This window comes from Pogona vitticeps, chromosome 4 (genome assembly GCF_051106095.1).
Source record: "Pogona vitticeps strain Pit_001003342236 chromosome 4, PviZW2.1, whole genome shotgun sequence".
Classification (NCBI taxonomy): domain Eukaryota; kingdom Metazoa; phylum Chordata; class Lepidosauria; order Squamata; family Agamidae; genus Pogona; species Pogona vitticeps.
This window is the reverse complement of record NC_135786.1, coordinates 4,557,898-4,575,791: the sequence shown is the minus strand read 5'-3', so window position 1 is coordinate 4,575,791 and position 17,894 is coordinate 4,557,898. Positions and strand designations below refer to the sequence as shown.

Below are 17,894 nucleotides of genomic sequence, written 5' to 3'. Positions count from 1 at the left end.
GGGCCATGAGAGGGCAAAACCTGGGACAGAGAGACAGCGTTCATATCTGTCCTTCTGTGTCTAGGTCGTGCCATTTCAGGGCCTTGCAGGTTTTGCTTCTGGAATGATCTTCTTTGAGCCTTGGATTCTTATACAGAGGAAAAATGTAGAAAGACAAAGCTGTCTTGAGATGTGATCCTGACACATCTGGATGAGAGACACTTTGGAGGATTTTATCTCCCGCAGGAAACTTTTTCTCTGACATTTGGTTCCGCCATACAACTCAGGAACGTAAGGTGTTTTGGTTTGTCTTGTCCTGTAGCGTCCAATCGGGGTGGGGAGGTGGGGGTACCGAGTTTGCATTATCGTTGTACAAATTTTTGTCATTTGAATAAACATCTCAAAACCTTGGCAAAGCTCAGAGGGGTTTGCAGGCTGCTTTAAGAAAACAGCTCCGTAGAGTTCAGAGAAAGGTAGACTATCTAAAAAAGGAAGGAAGGAAAAGATGTTCATGCGGGCAACTAGTCCAGCAAACAGCAGGCAGATGCATCTGCTCATTAGCTCCATACTAACTAGCCATGCAGGTTCAGGTAATTGTGTGTGGCAAAGGTGGGCTTCAGGAAAACATGGGGGCTTTCTTCCGCTTGGAAGAGTAAAGATTGGGCATATAAAGGTTCTCTCCTGCTACTGCTGTTCTTTCTTATGAGCCCTTCCACACAGGTAGCACTTGACAGAACTTAAGACCAGATTCTTTTTAAGGAGGGAAAAATCTAATTAATTAATTAATTAATTAATTAATTAATTAATTAATTAATTAATTAATTAATACATTTATTTATTTATTTATTTATTTATTTATTTATTTATTTATTTATTTATTTAATTGTTTCAAATATTTTTACCCTGCCTTTCTCCTTTAAAAGGAAGGACACAAGGCAGCTTACATCCCTGAAATTATCTCTCCCAGATTTCTACAACCCAGCATGTTCTTTCTGCAGTTCAAAATTCCAGTCCCAACCTACAATCATCTCGGCTCTGGTCCGTGTTCAATATATACAGCACCTCAAATCGGATGCCTTTGTGAGCTTTTGGCTGGGAGGAAGCGGTGGTGGGCGTCAATCAATGGAGTAGCAGTCAACGAGATTATTTCTCTGCCTTTTTCCCAGTCCGGCTTCAGCTCGTGTTCTGTCAATGCTGGAGTTATGGAATCAGAAGTGAACAGTTAAAGTGAAGTCTTCTGTCCACTATGTGACCAGTCAGTCAGTTAAGCCTGAAACTTATTAACCAGTTGAGCTCAGCAATGTCACAAGTTAATATTCCCAAAAAAAAGATATGCTTACTCCCCTGCTCAAGGCAGGAACACAATCAAAGCCAGGTGATTATCCAAGTCTTTCTTGAAGGCCTCCAGCGTTGGAGCACTCACCACCTCTTGAGGTCAAGGGTTCTATTGTCGTACGGCTCAAACAGTTAGAGGACATTTTTCCTGATATTCAACCGAAATCTGGCTTCCTTTAACTTGAGCCCATTATTGCACGTCCTGCACTCTGGGAACAGATCCTGCCCCTCCTCTGTAGGACAGCCTTTCAAATATTTGAAAAGTGCTATCCTATCACCCCTCAGCCTTCATTTCTCAAGGCTAAACATGCTCAATTCTTCCAGCCTTCCCTCACAGGGCTTGGTTTCCAGCCCCCTGATCCTCCTTGTTGCCCTCCTCCAAACTTGCTCCAATTTGTTAGCATCCTTCTTGAAGTGTGGTGTCCAGAACTGGACACAGGATTCAAAATGAGGCCCCACCAATCTGCTCATTGTCCTCACACCAAACTCTGCCATTGCAATCCAAAACCCAAACAGTTTTGAGAATCAGGGATGCCACCCACCCACCCCATTTGCCCGTCTTGCTGTTCCTATATACCGTAAAATCTTTTAAAATTATTATTTATGATGGCCTTATGAATTAATCACCTCCCAAAGGTGCTGGCAGTGGTTGGGTTGCTCAGGGCTTGCAGATTACGGCCAGTTCTGAGTTCCCTGAAAATGCCCTTTCTTGGTGCCCCCCAGAGCTAACCTTGCTAAGGATCAGCTCCAAACGGCCTCTTTGGCTTCTCCGGGGAAAATCTGTTTGGACGACTGGAAAGAGAAGATCCGAGGCTGGGCTCTTCCAGCCTATAAAAGGGAATGGTGCATGTTTATGAGGAAATGAATCCCCAGCTTCCTGGCTCTGCAGCTGGGCTGGACAGCCTCTGACTCAGCCAGGGCCACTGAATTGCTCTCACTTTTCTGCACCATTCCCAGGCAAAGAATCGGGCAGGCTTCTTCCCACATCAGCCGGCTCCGAATTGAGGGGTGTGTGTCAGTGTACCCTCATGCAAAGAAGAGGGACACAGTCTGCTCATGTCGCTCTGTTGCTGGCATCATCCGCAAACCAGGAGGGTTTGTAGCCCAAAAGGTTCACTTGGGGATAAACCCTTTTTCTGCCATTTTAAAGGTTAGTTTTCAATCAACAGAGAGGGAATTGTTTAAATTTGTTGTCGAAACTGATCATCACCCCAGCTTGTGGCTTTGAAGGTTACATACTGATTAAAGGAGCATTTTCTTTTGCTTGTCCAGAAGCTATTGGCTTTCTGGGCTTTCCCCAGATGGTCTGGATTACAACTCCCACCATCCCCAGCGAGCAGATCCTAGAGACTACGCTTGCATTCTGTCTGGGCTGGCGGAAACTGGAGCTTGGTATCGCCGGAGGGGCCGGATTGGTAAACGTACCTCCGCAGTGGTAGAGGAGAAAACTCTACCTATGACATAAAGAAAATATTAATGGTAGAAAGGAAAGAAATCCGAAATTGTGGTGGATATAGAGAGTGTAATTTTCAATGGCAAAAATTGCGGAGAGGATAGATGCTCAATCAGGCACTCCCTGTGGTGTGCAGGCCTAAGAACATACTATAAGTTCTCCCGGATCGGAGGAAATGGTCTATGTGTTAATTCACTTCCTGTTGGATTTGCTAATATGTCTTCTTCATGGAGAGTTTATCCACAGGCTCTCTGCTCTGGTTCCTTACTCGCCTGTTGCAGAAGGACGCCGTGAACAAACCAGGCTCGGGAGACACGACAAAGTCACACAGGGGGGTGAGGAAAAATATCTTTATTTTTCAAGCCTGCTGAAGAAGCACACAATAACAACACCCGTGATCCCACAGACCAGCCAAGAAGCTCTGTCTCGGTCAAGCTCCGCACGTCCGCCCTGCGCTGTCGGAGGGAGGCTGGAGATCCATGCGCCGCCAACACAGCCAACGCCTGCCAGGCCCTCCGCCCTGCTCCTGGTCAAGAGAAGGGGAGGTTTTTTTTCCCCTGAAGGCTGATTTTTCCTGGAGGCCCTTGCTCTCCTCTGCTGCCCCGGGTCCTCCTGGCCTTGCAGTCCGATTGTGTGGGCAGCTCCCACCTTCTTCCGTGTTTCTCCACAGAGTCCACCACGTGGAGGTCCCCCGTTCAACGTGGAGCTTTCTATCCGTAACCACTAGGCACAGCCCCAGTCTCCATTCCCCCCACCCCCAGTCCTATCTGGGGACATTTGACCCCGTTCTCTTTTGAGGCGTGAATCCCATCCTGCCCTGACTTCTTGGACAGACGGTCACCGGGCTCATCTCTGGAGCACCTTCAGGTGGTTGGCGCCTCTTGCCTTCAAGCAGTTGTTCCCGCCGATGTCCCGTCGGTTGCTCTGTGAAGAGAAGAGGGTGGGGGGAACCTTTGAGTCTATTCACTTCATGAATGACATTTACATCCCACCTTGCCTCGGGTAAGCTCAGGGCAACCCATGCGGCCATCTTTCCCCCCACTCCATGTCAACCCTGCTAGATAGGTCAGGCTCAGAGAAATGGTTCCCTCACTGCGCTACAACCATTCACTTTATTTTAACTTATAAAGCCCTAAACAGCTTGGGTCCAAGCTATCTAAAAGAGCGTATCTATAAGCTTGTCCAGGAATTAAGATCCTCACCTTCATAGGCATGCTTGGTGGGGACCCAGGAAAGGGTCTTCTCTATGGCTGCTCCCAGCCGTTGGAACTCCCTCCCACTGGAGGCCATCCTGGCCCCATCTTTGCTGTCCTTCCACAAGCAGCCCAAGACCTGTCTCTTCAGGCAGGCTTTCTCTTAGTGACAGGCTATCTGAGAGGGGTTTTTCAAATTGGATGGTTGTGCTCTGTTATTTTTAAATGCGCTTTTAGTATTGATTTTATTGAGCACAGTATTTTGAATATAATCCTTGTTTAATTCTCCATTAACACTTGCATACTCACTGTTTTAGCTTTTAAACATTGTCCTTTAACTGTTATAAGCTGCCTTGGGTCCTTTTCAGGAGAAAGGCGGGGTAAAAATATGTTAAATGAGTAAAATAAAAAACATTAAAACACGTTGCTCCTGCTACAGTCGCCTACTTCCCATGGAAGGTGCTTCATTCATCATTTCCATTTCCTTCCACCAGACTCTGCCCCGGGGAAAGGATGCCCATTCGAAGCAGCGTTGGGATCAGCTCGTGGGCTTGGACAACGAGTCCCAGAATCCCCCAGTTCTAGGCTCTGAGATGAATGGCCATGAGATCGTTAGCGTTGGCTTTCCTGGCTCATCTCCCCCCCCCACACACGCCAGACCATTTCCTTGCTTACAGTGGCCTCTCAGTGGGTTGCTATAGCAAAGGTCAAGATGCCGTCACCGGCTGGGGAATAATTCGGAAACTGGAGCAGTCGGGAATCCGAGCCGGCTCCCATGCTGAGGCCGGGCTTAAGCTTTTCCTTCAGTTACTTTCAGGATTTGCGTGAGCGTGTTTTCAAAGTCAGCACTCCCTCCCAGCAGTTAAAAAGAGACAGCACACTTTCCCATTGAGCTGGATTTAAAACCAGAAGCCATGAATGTGTAATCCAGCCCCCCCAGGGCTGCGCTCATTCCAAGGAATCCTTGTTTGGACGTTGTGGACCCTACCTAAATTTTGATGCTGAAGGGCACCAAGGCACATGGTTGGATGCGGCTCACGACCCCAACCTCTGTTCCCCCAGAAATTGACACATGGCATTGCTTCCTATGGAAGTAGATATTTTGGTCTCCACAGTTTGGGTGGGGAAAAAAAATACTTTTCTTGGACTTCCAATCCCAATTGTTCATTGACAGGGTTTCGGAGAGTTGCAGCTGGAAAAAAAGCAGCATTCCAAAACACTTGGGTCTCATTCAGTGAGTACTGTCCGGTTTTACAGTGAGAAATATTTCCCAGATCTATAGATGAAGTACTCTTAAACCTATGAGATTCATACATTGCATGCATTCTACTCCTCACTAAAACACAGCTAAAAGTACAGTCCTTTAGACCAGGGTTTCTTAAACTTCCATATCTTACACCCCACTACTCACTCTTGTCAACAAAAAAATTCCACCATGACAGAAACAAAAAGCCCCTTTTCTTCCAGTAATATGTTTATAACCTTTCTGTCTTCACATTTATTCACTCTGTCTTCATCTTCATTATTTACTATAAGTTGATGAGTGAGGTCAACATGGCTGGGCAAAGTGCATAAGAACATAAGAAGAGCCCTGCTTGATCAGGCCAAGAGCCCATCTAGTTCATCTCCCTGTATCTCAACAGTAGCCCCACCAGATGCCTCTGGGAGCCCACAAGAGACCACAAGGTACCTGTCTCCTGATAGCCCTCCCCAGCATCTGGCATTTGGAGGTACCTGGAGATTGTACATCCCCATCATGGGTTGTAACTTGCGATGGACATTTCCTCCAAGAATCTGTCCAATCCCATTTTAATAGCATCTAGACTAGATGCCGTCATCACATCCTGTGGCAAGGAGTTCCACAGACTAACAACACGCTGGGTGAAGAAATATTTTCTTTGTTTCATTCTCTCCCAACACTCAGCTGGAGTGGATGTCCCCTGGCGCTGGTATCGCATGAGAGGAAAAAGAGCTTCCCTCTATCCACTTTATCTATCCCCTGTATAATTTTATACATTTTATACAGGTCCCCCCCCATCAGGTGCCTTTTCTCCAGACTCAGGAGCCCCAAACGCTGTAGCCTTTCCTCATCAGGGAATGTGCCCCAGCCCAGTCGTCACTTGAGTCGCTCTGTTTCTGACCCTTTTCCAGTTCCACAATGTCTTTTTGTATGTGGTCGCATGCAGCCACCAAGGCCATTTTTGTGCCTGCCAGATGCCCCTTTGATGGAAAAACAAATCTGGAAAAAATAGTTTTCTATACCTAGACACTTCCAGGAGCAGTGGCTTTACAATATATATATTTTATTTTTATTTTTTTGCTCAGTTCCAGGGCTGATGGGCTCCCAGTGGGTTGGAAAACATTTTACGGTGAAACAGGAGATATCCCTGTACCACCTTGAGCTCATGGGAAGAAAAACAAAAGCCAAATTTTGCCAGGAAACTTCACATATGCTGCTCTGCTGTCCATATGGTCATGTATCTTCACCAGCCTGGGAGAGTCTGTCGTCGTCGTTTAGTCGTTTAGTCGTGTCCGACTCTTCGTGACCCCATGGACCAGAGCACGCCAGGCCCTCCTGTATTCAACTGCCTCCCGGAATTGGGTCAAATTCATGTTCGTCGCTTCAATGACACTGTCCAACCATCTCGTCCTCTGCCGTCCCCTTCTCCTCTTGCCTTCACACTTTCCCAACATCAGAGTCTTTTCCAAGGACTCTTCTCTTCTCATGAGATGGCCAAAGGATTGGAGCCTCAGCTTCAGGATCTGTCCTTCCAGTGAGCACTCAGGGTTGATTTCCTTTAGAACTGATAGGTTTGTTCTCCTTGCAGTCCAGGGAACTCTCAAGAGTCTCCTCCAGCACCACAATTCAAAGGCATCAATTCTTTGGCGGTCAGCTTTCTTTATGGTCCAGCTCTCACTTCCATACATCACTACAGGAAAAACCATAGCTTTGACTATTCGGACTTTTGTTGGCAAGGTGATGTCTCTGCTTTTTAAGATGCTGTCAAGATTTGTCATTGCTTTCCTCCCAAGAAGCAGGCGTCTTTTAATTTCGTGGCTGCTGTCACCACCTGCAAAGATCATGGAGCCCAGGAAAATAAAATCTGTCACTGCCTCCAATCTGTAGCCCTCCGGTATTCTTGGATCCCAGTCCTCCTTTGTTAAGAGTGGCTCACAGTGAGAGACAATGGGATTAGAAGCGAGAAAGTGGATGTAATTGTTGGTTTCAGATACATGCAGGAAGCCACTGATTGCTCGTTAGTCAAAGTTCTCATCCACCTTCCATTTTGCAGTATACAAGACACTGGAAGAATATAGATACCCAGTCTGGTGTAGTGGATAGAGCTATGGTCTCAGGAGAACTGGGTTCGAATCCCGGCTCAGCCAGGGTAACTCACGGTGGGTGTGGCACTTGTAAAACCGCTCCTTAAATATCTCACTCACTTCAGAACCCCTATTAGGGTCACTATAAGTCTGTTCCGATTTGATAGGACAAAACCCATCAGAGGGACCTTCTAGATCCTGTTGGGCCCTCCCGAACCTGGAGCCCACCAGACCTTTTAGACTACCTCTGCCAGCACTCCCAGCCATTAAGCCAGCCTGCTTGGTGCTCATAAGAGCTGAATTATCAAACCATACGGAGCCCATTAAGTTGAGGGATGCTCCTTCGCAAAAACCATCACTTTGACTATGTGGACCTTTGTTGGCAAGATGATGTCTCTGCTTTTTAAGTTGCTGTCTAGGTTTGTCATCGCTTTCCTCCCAAGAAGCAGGCGTCTTTTAATTTCGTGGCTGCTGGCACCATCTGCAGTGATCATGGAGCCCAAGAAAGTAAAATCTGTCACTGCCTCCATATCTTCCCCTTCTATTTGCCAGGAGGTGATGGGACCAGTGGCCATGAATGCTGACCTTGAGGTAAATGTCTTTGTTTTAAAGGGGCCACAACAACTCTGTGTTTGTGGTTTTGGAAGCAGATGGGCACGGCTACCTGTCATAAACCTGCCTCCAGGTCTCCAACTTCACAGCTTTTCAACTGGGAAAGAGCAACTGCAGCGAATCTCCTGCCAGATGGAATAAAACTCAGATGTCGTCAACGCAACTGTACCTTTTGCTTTCCTTTCCCTGCTTATCTTATTCCATGCTCTTATTCATTTTTTAAAAAAAAAACTTTTATTCTTCTAGAGATCGCTCCCATTCCCTCCTCTTTTTGGACAATGTATTCTGAAGGGGGTGAAATTTTGTAACCGTAGTGCTAACATTGAATTTAACAGCGTTTAGCTATTTTATTGCAGCTTCTGGGTTTCATGCCAGCTGTTCTTTTTAAAATTCAACCCTTTGCTTTGGTGATAGGTCAGCTTGGGGGAAAACACTACTGGCTTCTCTAATAAATTTAGAAAAGCAGCCTTAAAATTCTTTAAAAAAATCAAATCAGGAGGCACACCATACTCTCTAGAGAAAGCATCCATACTTTTTTAAAAAAAGTTCAGTTACTAGTTTTTGTTAGGGTGTCCGTAAGGCAAAGAGGCCTATCATGAGAAGACAAGACTTACTGGAAAACAGAATAATGCTAAGAAAGTTGAAGGCAGAAGGAAAAGGGGAAGACGGAATATGAGATGGATTGGATCGATAGAGGAACCACGGTCTTATACTGTACTTGCAAGAGCTGAGCAGAGCTGTTCAGGATGAGACCTTTTGGAAATCATGAAATCACAGGACCACCATTTCTCAAAATCAGCTTGACAACACAGAACAGCAAAAATCTGATGGAAAAGACAACAAGGCCTTGTTGCTTAGAAGAAGAAAATCTGAGCAGGTGCAGGATTCATCCCTGACCCATGCATGATTTTCTGCTGGAGGAATCAAAATGTTTGCCCTGGCTTCCATAGAATCCTTCCTCCCATAGCCTAAGGCATCAACAGCTCCTTCGGGGGCCCCCTCCCTCATGACGTGAATGTGGGATTCGAGAGTTGCGACTCAGAACATCCCCCAAACCCAGACAGTCTTCGTTTGAGTTGTGTCTTGGCCATAACTCACTAGGTGGCTTTAGGAAAAGGTAAAGATTCCCCTTGACATTGAGTCCAGTCGTGTCTAACTGTAGGGCGCGGTGCTCATCCCCATCTCCAAGCCGTAGAGCCAGCGTTTTGTCCGTAGACAGTTTCCGTGGTCACGTGGCGAGTGTGACTAGACATGGAACGCCGTGACCTTCCCACCGTGGTGCTACCTATTTATCAACTCACATTTTTACATGCTTTCGAACGGCTAAGTGGGCAGGAGCTGGGATGAGTGACGGGAGCTCACTCTGTCGCATGGATTCGATCTTACGACAGCTGGTCTCCCGACCTTGCAGCACAGAGGCTTCTGCGGTTGAACCCGCAGTGCCACCACGTCCCTCTTAGGTGGATTTAGAGAAGGTCTCATTTTTCTTATCTTCCCTTCCTTGGCAAAATGGGGACAATAATACCAACATACTCTACAGGGCTGTCGTAAGGACAGTAAAAAGACCTTGTAGTCAAAGAACTTTGAAGCCAGTTAACTATTATACCTCCTGCTTATTAATGTTCCTGTAGCACCACAGATAGAAATGAAAGGTAATGGTTTGGATTTCTCTGCAACGTTTCGAATGTACACTTTCTAAAAGCGCAATCCCATAGACATATATCCGAGAGTGCGTCTTGTTGAGTGCAATAAGGCTCGCTTCTGAGAATGCATGCACGGGATGGGGTGGCTCGTGTACTCCAGTGCACATGATCAACTATGGATCCTGTTGCGTCCTGAGCTTTTAGGCTCCAAAGCAATATTATTTGAAAGGACTTAACACTGCGTAAGAAGAATGTGTTTCTTCTACGTTTCATTCGACAGCCTTGTTTAGAACGGTAGAGTTGAACAGGGTTAGGAATTTCAGCATCAGATTTAAATACTGACGCTCATGAAGAATGCCATTCTGTTTAAATCTTAGAAAGACCACCCTATAGAATATGTGTTCTGCTCCTAAACCTAATTGTTTGTGGTTTGTTTGTTTTTAATTTGAACAACAGGCCTTGGAAAAGCTCAATCGCTTATGCAGTTAATCAGTCATATAAGCAGCTGAATGACAGCTTCACCTATAGATAGAGTCCTATACTCCCTGTTACTCACAATCCATGTGGCCCCTACCTCCATCTCGCTTGGTTGCTTCTCTCCAAAACTAGACTGACTCTTCTTGGAAATACCGCACTGGATTTTTCAGAGTTTGAAACAGCTACATCTTCCAGATTACAGTTCCCCGAAACCTCCCTCCAGAAAGGTTATGGGTACTCTGGGAAATCTAGTCCAGGAAAGTAACTTTTTAAAGCTTGAGCTCGGATAGAGCTTGCTGTAACTAGCAGAAACGCCCCAATAGTTTTTAAACCCCAAACATTTATCCTCAAGTGGAAAAACACCATAAAACAGCCTGAAAACTCAAGCAGCAGCATCAAGAAAGTGCAAAACATTCGTTTTGGGTAGTTTTTGATAGGATTTTTTAAAAAAATTTCCAGATGGGCTGGAAAGAACTTCAGGTTGGTTGGTTGGTTTTTTAAAAAAATTAATGTAAGAGAAAGCAAAACTGACAGATTTGACTATTTCGGCAAAGGATTTTTTAAGGTGGGGGCTCTTTAAGGCCACGAGAACAGAATACTTATTTGTCTGTGCAAATGTCTAACTCTTATCAAACAATTTGTTGTTTAAGCACCCAGTATTTAAGTATTCTAAATTAAACTGGCTGTGAAGCCAGAGGTTGGGAGATTGATTCCCCCATGGTGCCTCCTGTAAGTAGAGCCAGCCTGTGTGGCCTTGGGCAAGCTACACAGTTCCAGAAGAAAAGAATGGGAAACCATAGAGCCAGTGTTTTGTCTGAAGACAGTTTCCGTGGTCACATGGCCAGCATGACTAGACACAGAGCACCATGACCTTCCCAACGAGGCGTTACCTATTTATCTACTCGCATTTTTACATGCTTTCGAACTGCTAGGTGGGCAGGAGCTGGGACAAGCGACGGGAGCTCACTCCGTCGCGTGGATTCGATCTTACGACGGCTGGTCTTTTGACCCTGCAGCACAGAGGCTTCTGCAGTTTAACCCGCAGCGCCACCATGTCCCTAGACAATGCTCTACTTGGGAAATCCTGAAAATTGATGCCACAGGACAAGTCAACATTCACTTGACCACACATGATTATTATTTATTATCAAGTGAAATAATATTATTAAGTTGACCTGCTAAAATGATACAGGGATTCCCCAAAGAGGGCTTTTCAGGTATTCAAGAGCATATGTTGAACAACAAAATGCACTTTCTCTATCAAGGTATTATCATGTACAAGAACAAGGGCCATCGCTCTGATCCCTAGCTCGAGAGACTTTGATTTCTGAGAAAAAAGTATACACTCGTATAACTTTAAAACAAAATAAAACAAAGCATATACATTCCTACGTCAACTGAATGGCGTCCAGGAAATGAGATCAGCATATCTTACATGCCTTATCTCATGGGCCACTCAACTTCACCCATCACTCTATGGAAAATATACATCCATGTATGCATTCACATGGAACTATGATATGACATTGACTACTATCCAGTGGGATTTAACTTCAGCTGAAGTGGCATCAGAAACACCCTAACCCTTCTTATCCCCACCCCCTGCAGCAGAAGAAAACCACGCGGTGTCTCTTTTGGAAGAGCTTGAAGAAGGCCCTGCAGAAGGATGGGCTACGTGAGCTGGCGAAAGGCCCTGTGAAAGGATGAATTTCCCAGGCCAGCCTCTTGGCTACATGAAAGATGCCTAGTGTCTAAAAATGGTACAGCAGTCTATGAACAGATTTCAGTCCGAGGTCAGTTCAGGTTTCCAAATATATCCCAGATAGGTTTGGAGTTATTTCTGCCCTCGATCCAAAGGAATTCATAAATTCGGTGCACTGGACAATTTGAAACACACGTTTTAAAAAATTTGTCCTGATGTACATGAAATCTGGGAATGCTCATAGAGAAAGTTACCTTCCCAAACTGCAGAAAGCCGGTTTCACAAGTCTGCCTAGGATCCCCTTTATATCTGCTTTTTTTTAATGAGTTATTTATTTATTTCCATTTATTTAAAATGTTTCACCCGCCTTTCTCCTTGAAAGGACCCAAGAGGCTGGTAGGCTGAAAACACTGAAACACCATTGACTTCCACGCATTCCGCAGAATCAAAACGATTTGTAAATTTCCTTCTAGCCAGCAAATTCGCTTCCACCGAAGTCAAAACTTGAAGTTTGTCTTTACGGTTCAATCCGGACCTCTCAATAATCAGTCCAAATCAGTCAAGTTCAGTTTGGGATTTGTCTGAATCTGGAGGACAGCCCTAATTTAATTTAATAAAATGTTATTCATCCATTATAAAAGCAAAACAACCATGCAATAGATCAGTCTCCCCAGCACAATACCTATACAAGGTTTTGAGTTAATAATTTACAATCTTTGAACCGTAGGAGAGACAGATAAATCAATAGACACATGTATACATTTTATATCAATTGTGTGGTTAAAAATACATATTTTAGCTGCTTGTGTACTCTGCGTAGGTCCTGGTACACAAGAATGCAGGGGAGAGCAAGAAAACAACCCTCAAGACTCTCTCTATATTACCCATCACAACTAGCACACCACAAAAGGATTTTGTGCTATGTTGTCCATGGAAGCCAGAAAATCCTGCAATTTAAATTAGAATTTTGTAATGTGGGTTCAGGGCAATGCAGCAACATTGCTCATTCCAAGCATGCAACTTCAGAAGGCAGATTGTGTTGCAAATTACCCTCATCACCTCCTTTTATTTGGTTCTACAATCTGATCAATTAGAATTATAGAACTACCTATGAATCTGAAATTTTGGTTTAGCCAGCATGTTTGATAGCGGCTGGTACCCTAACGTCTCTCCCTACTCCTCTGCTTCACCTAACCCTTACAAAAAAGTGACCTCAGCCTGTATCCATGACCACATGTTATGAGAACCAGATTCTGCATGGTGTGAAGAAAGACTTTCTTCTCTTCTCCGAAGTTACTGCTAATTAAAATCACCTTGAATTCTGAAGTTCTCCTCTGCACGTTCTATTTCTAAATTCAAACAGGGCAGCCGGAGAACCTGCAATTCTTTTGCACCTACGATAATGCAGATAAACAGTTCCAAACTTTCCCTTCCAAGCATGGCACCTGCTTTGATAGAGAAATCTGCAAGAGTGAGGACCGGGTGCTTCCTACGGGGCTTCTTCTTCACCTGATAGTCATAACTAGCCGTTCTGGCCGCTGGCAGTTCCCTGTCCCATCAGCTAAGCCTGGGTTGCGCGAGATCAGCCTATGTGGGGAGATGATAGAAGAGCAGGGAGAAGCCCTTGAATCTGAGTGTGTGATGGCCATGTTTGTCCTGTGTTGACCTTTCCTGCTCAGCATCCCATTTTTTTGCCCAGGGAAAGATGGCGGGTTCACCCCCTTGCCGCTGCAAAAAAGGGGTGGCTGTAGCATCAAATTTTTGCACCTGAATTTCAGCCCTCGGAGTCAAAACCCCAGCCGCCCAGCCTGAGTGCCTCGGCTCGCTCCACGTGGTTCATTGTTGCTTGAGAGTTTTACATTCTCTCTGAAGGGAGATGCAATTCTACGGATACATCAAGGCATGACTCTTTCCACCCTAGGACTACTCAGGGCGGAGGGGAAAATTGTGATGTGAACCTTCCTCTTGTAAAAAGGACAGAGGACAAGCAGTGAACTTCTGTGTATGAATTCCGTGTCTCGGCACCCTTATTGGGTGATCACGATCGGGCCTGACATTCTTTGGATCTCGGAGGCCACTCTGGGGTATTTGAAAGATGCTGGGCTAGGACTCCCATCATCCTACAGCTATGTGGACAGGGAGTGATGGGTTTTTGCCCCAGTATATCTGGAGAGGGTCAAGACCCTATGGGGGCCAAGGGCTTGCAAGTCAGAGAGCACAAGTCGGTGGCAAACGTGGGCTGAGATACCTCTGCCTGCCTGTTCTCCCCGTGAGTAGATCAGTCCAGACGTGCAGCCTGTGCCAGTAACTTCTGCAAACCAAGGCTTGGGAATTTTTTCTATATCTGATTTTCCAAAGAATTCTAGAATATCATCTTAAAATTACCAGTCTAGTCTGATTCTGATTGCTGAGCAAGGTTAGGTCTGGCTAATATTTGGGTGAGAGACTCCTGCAGAATCCCAGAGGCTCCGAACCATCGCTTGGTGGTCCTTCACATGGGGTCAACCCCTGGCACCCCCATTTAGGGGTTGGAAATCCTGCCTGCCTGCATCCTCCACGGTCATGTGAAGATTTTAGGAGCTGACAGACCCCAGGTCCCTTTCCCTAAGTGCTGGCCTTGCATTTAAATCCACACCATCTTCACTAAGTCCCCGCTCTTCCACAGCACGCTGGCCGTGTTTATTTCTGCCTCACTGGAATGCTGCCTAGGTTGCAGGAGCAAATACCGAACACGCCTGCTGGTGAATCACAGAGGTTTCTGGCTTCTGAGAGAACATGTCCATGCGTCTCTCGCTCCTTCGAGCAGCGGAGGGAAGATGTGAGATCACAGGAGGCTGAGGAAAGGAAGCCGCACATGCCCGCTTTTCCTGGACTATGAAACGAGCTTCGTTTCAACAGCCACATTGAATCCATCCTCTGTTGGGCACATGAACGGCAACTCAGGACCGAGTGGAATGTGGAACAGAATCTGTGCAAATCTGGTTCAGGCGAAAGGTTTGAGGGTGGCATCTACTACCTCAGAGGAAAGAACAGAACTTGGAAAGGTCAGCTTTTTTTGGGGGGGGGGCTAGGATTGGATATGGAATTCTGGGAGTTATAGTCCCCAAAAGTAGCATTTCCAAGTTCTGGGAGAGAACCCCCCCCCCCCTTTCTGGTCCCAAACAAACCGGCGATCCGCTCCTGCATTTGGTTTGCTACAGCAACCGAGCTCATAAAAGGTGGCACGAAGAAGCTCTCTTCCGCCACCCCATCAGTAGCAACTGATCTTTAGTGGCAGACTGCTCCTGCACCTGGAGGTTCCACTTTGCTTTCATGGTTAGTAGCTGCAAATACTGTAGACCTCTCTCCTCCTATTTGGGTCAGCCTCACCCACCAAGAAACAAGCAAGCAAGCCTGTGCGGTGGATCATAACTGAAAGGACTAGAGGGAAGGGTTTGTTAGATCTGGGTTCAAGTCCCCACTAAGCCATGGAACTCATTGGGTGAGCCTGGGCTGGTCTCTCTTGCAGGCGCATTGTGGGGATAAAGAGAAGAGAAAGGAGCCGCGTACCAACACGAGCTCATCAGAGGATATGGCAAGCAAACATTCAGCCCAGGACTCCGAGGGGGATGGAACGCAAACCTTTCCATGTCGCGGTAATGGATCGAGTTTTCTTTTGGAGGCCCTGGAGGTCGCTTCCCTTCTCCAACCTACAGGAATCACCACTTGGCAACTTGGTGGTTTGCTCCCATCACCCAAGGCTGGGCTTCACCCACCACGCAGAACCTTGGAGTTCTCCCTTAGCCATGGGCCACTGTCCCCCCCCCTCAGCCTCAGTTCCTCCATCTGTGGATGGGAACATCCATACCCCTTCTCAAGCCCTGAGAGTCCTTGGGGACTCTGACGCCTCCATGGGGGGGGGTGTCTAATTTCTCAAAGGACAGGTCTCAAGGAAGAAGCTTTCTCGGGGTCCCGCATTCTAGCCAGAACCCTACATCCCAACCGAGCGAGTGCACCATTGGTTAAGCATCAGGAGGCGTGGGGTCCACTTCACACATGTTCAGAAGCACCCTCCTCTTTCACCTCTCTTAGCTTAGCTAGCGGGTCTGAGCTAAGCCCTGGCTGAGCAATGGTATAAAATGAATACATAAAAAAAGACGTTTTGCTTTGCCAGCCTATTTTCCATTCCAGGGGATCTACACCAGGCTTTATTTATTTATTTAAATTTATTTATTTGATTTATACCCCACCCATCTGGCCTAAAGAGGCTTCTTCTTCGGACTCCAGATACCCCCAAAGGGTCTAATGTTTGCTGAGTGCCCAGAACTGACCCTCTTTATTGGGGAAAGATCAGCTCTCTTTGACCTCTGAGAGTAATCTCAAGGCTAATTTTGCAACATTGAAAGCATTTGTATAGAAGAGCATCTCTGAGCATATGCAGAGTACCTTCCACTCACCACTCATCTAGGGTTACAGGCCTGTTTGCTTCAAGGCTTCTAGTGGCAGAGCTTGGAAATGTTACTTCTGGAGGGTACAGTTCCCGAAACAGCAGATGGAGGGGATTCCGGCCATCGTAACTCGAAGGAGTAACTTTTCCAAGCTGTGCTTCTAGATCCATTTGACCTCTCTGGGTCCCCTTCTCTTTGGTTTGGAGGAGAAGAGAGCATAATTGGGTCAAGGTGAGGAGACTCACCCCCTTCCTCTGGTTGCTGAGGCAGAATGTGCAGATGCTCCTCGGCTGCTTGGCCTCCATCTCGCCCTTGGCGCCGTAGATGGCCCTGAAGCAGGGTTGGCCGTCCTCGCACCCGTCGCCCAGGAGCAGGACGTTGGCCAGGTGGGAGATGTAGCTGGAGGCCAGGCGCAAGGTCTCGATTTTGGAGAGCTTCCTGTCCACCGGTTCGGTGGGGATGAGGGTGCGGAGGGCGGTGAAGGCCGTGTTGACGCTCTGGGTCCGGTCCCTCTCCCGCGCGTTGGCGGCCTGGCGTTGCTTGACCACCACCACCTGGCCGGGCTTCCTGGCCACCTTGTGCCGGCCTTCGCAGCAGCCGTAGGACTGGTCGGAGGCCTCGCTCTCGCTGCGGTTCTCCTCGTCTTCCTCCGACAGCAGGCTGAGGTCCGGGTAGAGCACGTGGGCAGCCATGGGCCTCAGCATGGTGAAGGCCATGGCGATGGTCCACACGCGCCCGTCCCCCCCCAAAAAAGGTCCAGTCGGGCTGTGGATGGCTTTTTCACACCTCCCCAGAAAGGTCAGGCGAAGAGGGGGGGAAAAGAGATCGAAGCCTGATGGAGAGCAGAGGCAACAGCCGGCCAGCCGGCCTCCCACACCTTCAGCCGGCTCCCCTTTCCAGAGGAGGGAGAAAGGCTCCACGCCTGGCCAGCTGTTCTTCCTCCGGTCCCTCTCTCTCTGCTCTGCTCTCCTCCCTCTGGTGGGACATGGAAAAGGCAGAGCCTTTTGTGTGCATCTCTCTCTCTCTCTCTGTGGATAGATATATGTGTATATAAGGCAGTGGGAAGGGCCGAGATGCAGGAACAGAATCCCAGCCGGCCAATGGGGGAAGCCCAGCATCCTCTCCTCTGACCAATGGCACGGCCAGCCTGGCCCAGCCTCTGAAATTAAAAACCATCTTGGAGGGGCACCCCCGGGCTTTGCTTTGTCTGCGCTGCTGCTGCTGCTGCTGCTGCTGCTGCTGCTGCGGGTCTCTTTCTCTAAAACGAGGCTGTCCTAGTGTTGGAGGCGGGAGGCCGCTGAAAACCAGACACCTTGCACGGGGGTGGGGTGGGGGGAGAGAAACAGAGCCCTGCCGGGCCAGTCAGTGGGAAGGGATCCAGAGCAGGCTGCTTGCCTCATCGTCTCGGGGTGAATATTAGCAGGGATCAAAGCTTCAGATCACTGTTCTCGAGAGAGTTATGCACACTTTGGAGAGATTGCCAGATACAGACATAACCTGTGTCACTCTTTCTTTCTTTCTTTCTTTCTTTCTTTCTTTCTTTCTTTCTTTCTTTCTTTCTTTCTTTCTTTCTTTCTTTCTTTCTTTCTTTCTTTCTTTCTTTCTTTCTTTCTTTCTTTCTTCCTTCCTTCCTTCCTTCCTTCCTTCCTTCCTTCCTTCCTTCCTTCCTTATTTATTTCTTGCTTCCTTTCTCACTTTCTTTCTTGCTATCTTTCTTTCCTCCATCATCCTTCCTTCCTTCCTTCCTTC

The 17,894-nt window shown here is 47.1% G+C and overlaps 1 protein-coding gene across 1 annotated transcript; it reads right to left on the bottom strand.

Moving 5' to 3' along the window:
* Positions 1-3,103: 3,103 nt before the first annotated feature.
* TCF15 (transcription factor 15) lies at positions 3,104-17,366 on the bottom strand. Its single transcript, XM_020806711.3, has 2 exons — positions 16,391-17,366; positions 3,104-3,691 (listed from the first exon to the last, which is right to left on the bottom strand). The coding sequence occupies exons 1-2, from the start codon at positions 17,261-17,263 to the stop codon at positions 3,614-3,616; spliced, it is 951 nt and encodes a 316-aa protein (XP_020662370.3). The 5' UTR covers positions 17,264-17,366; the 3' UTR covers positions 3,104-3,613.
* Positions 17,367-17,894: the final 528 nt, after the last annotated feature.

Bases quoted from the DNA above. Each gene is read 5' to 3' on its own strand.
- TCF15 (XM_020806711.3), bottom strand. From the start codon at position 17,263: ATGCTGGGCTTCCCCCATTGGCCGGCTGGGATTCTGTTCCTGCATCTC. The intron at 3,692-16,390 runs GTGAGTCTCCTC...TTCTCTTCACAG, and splicing joins TCAGCAACCAGAGGAAGGGG to AGCAACCGACGGGACATCGG.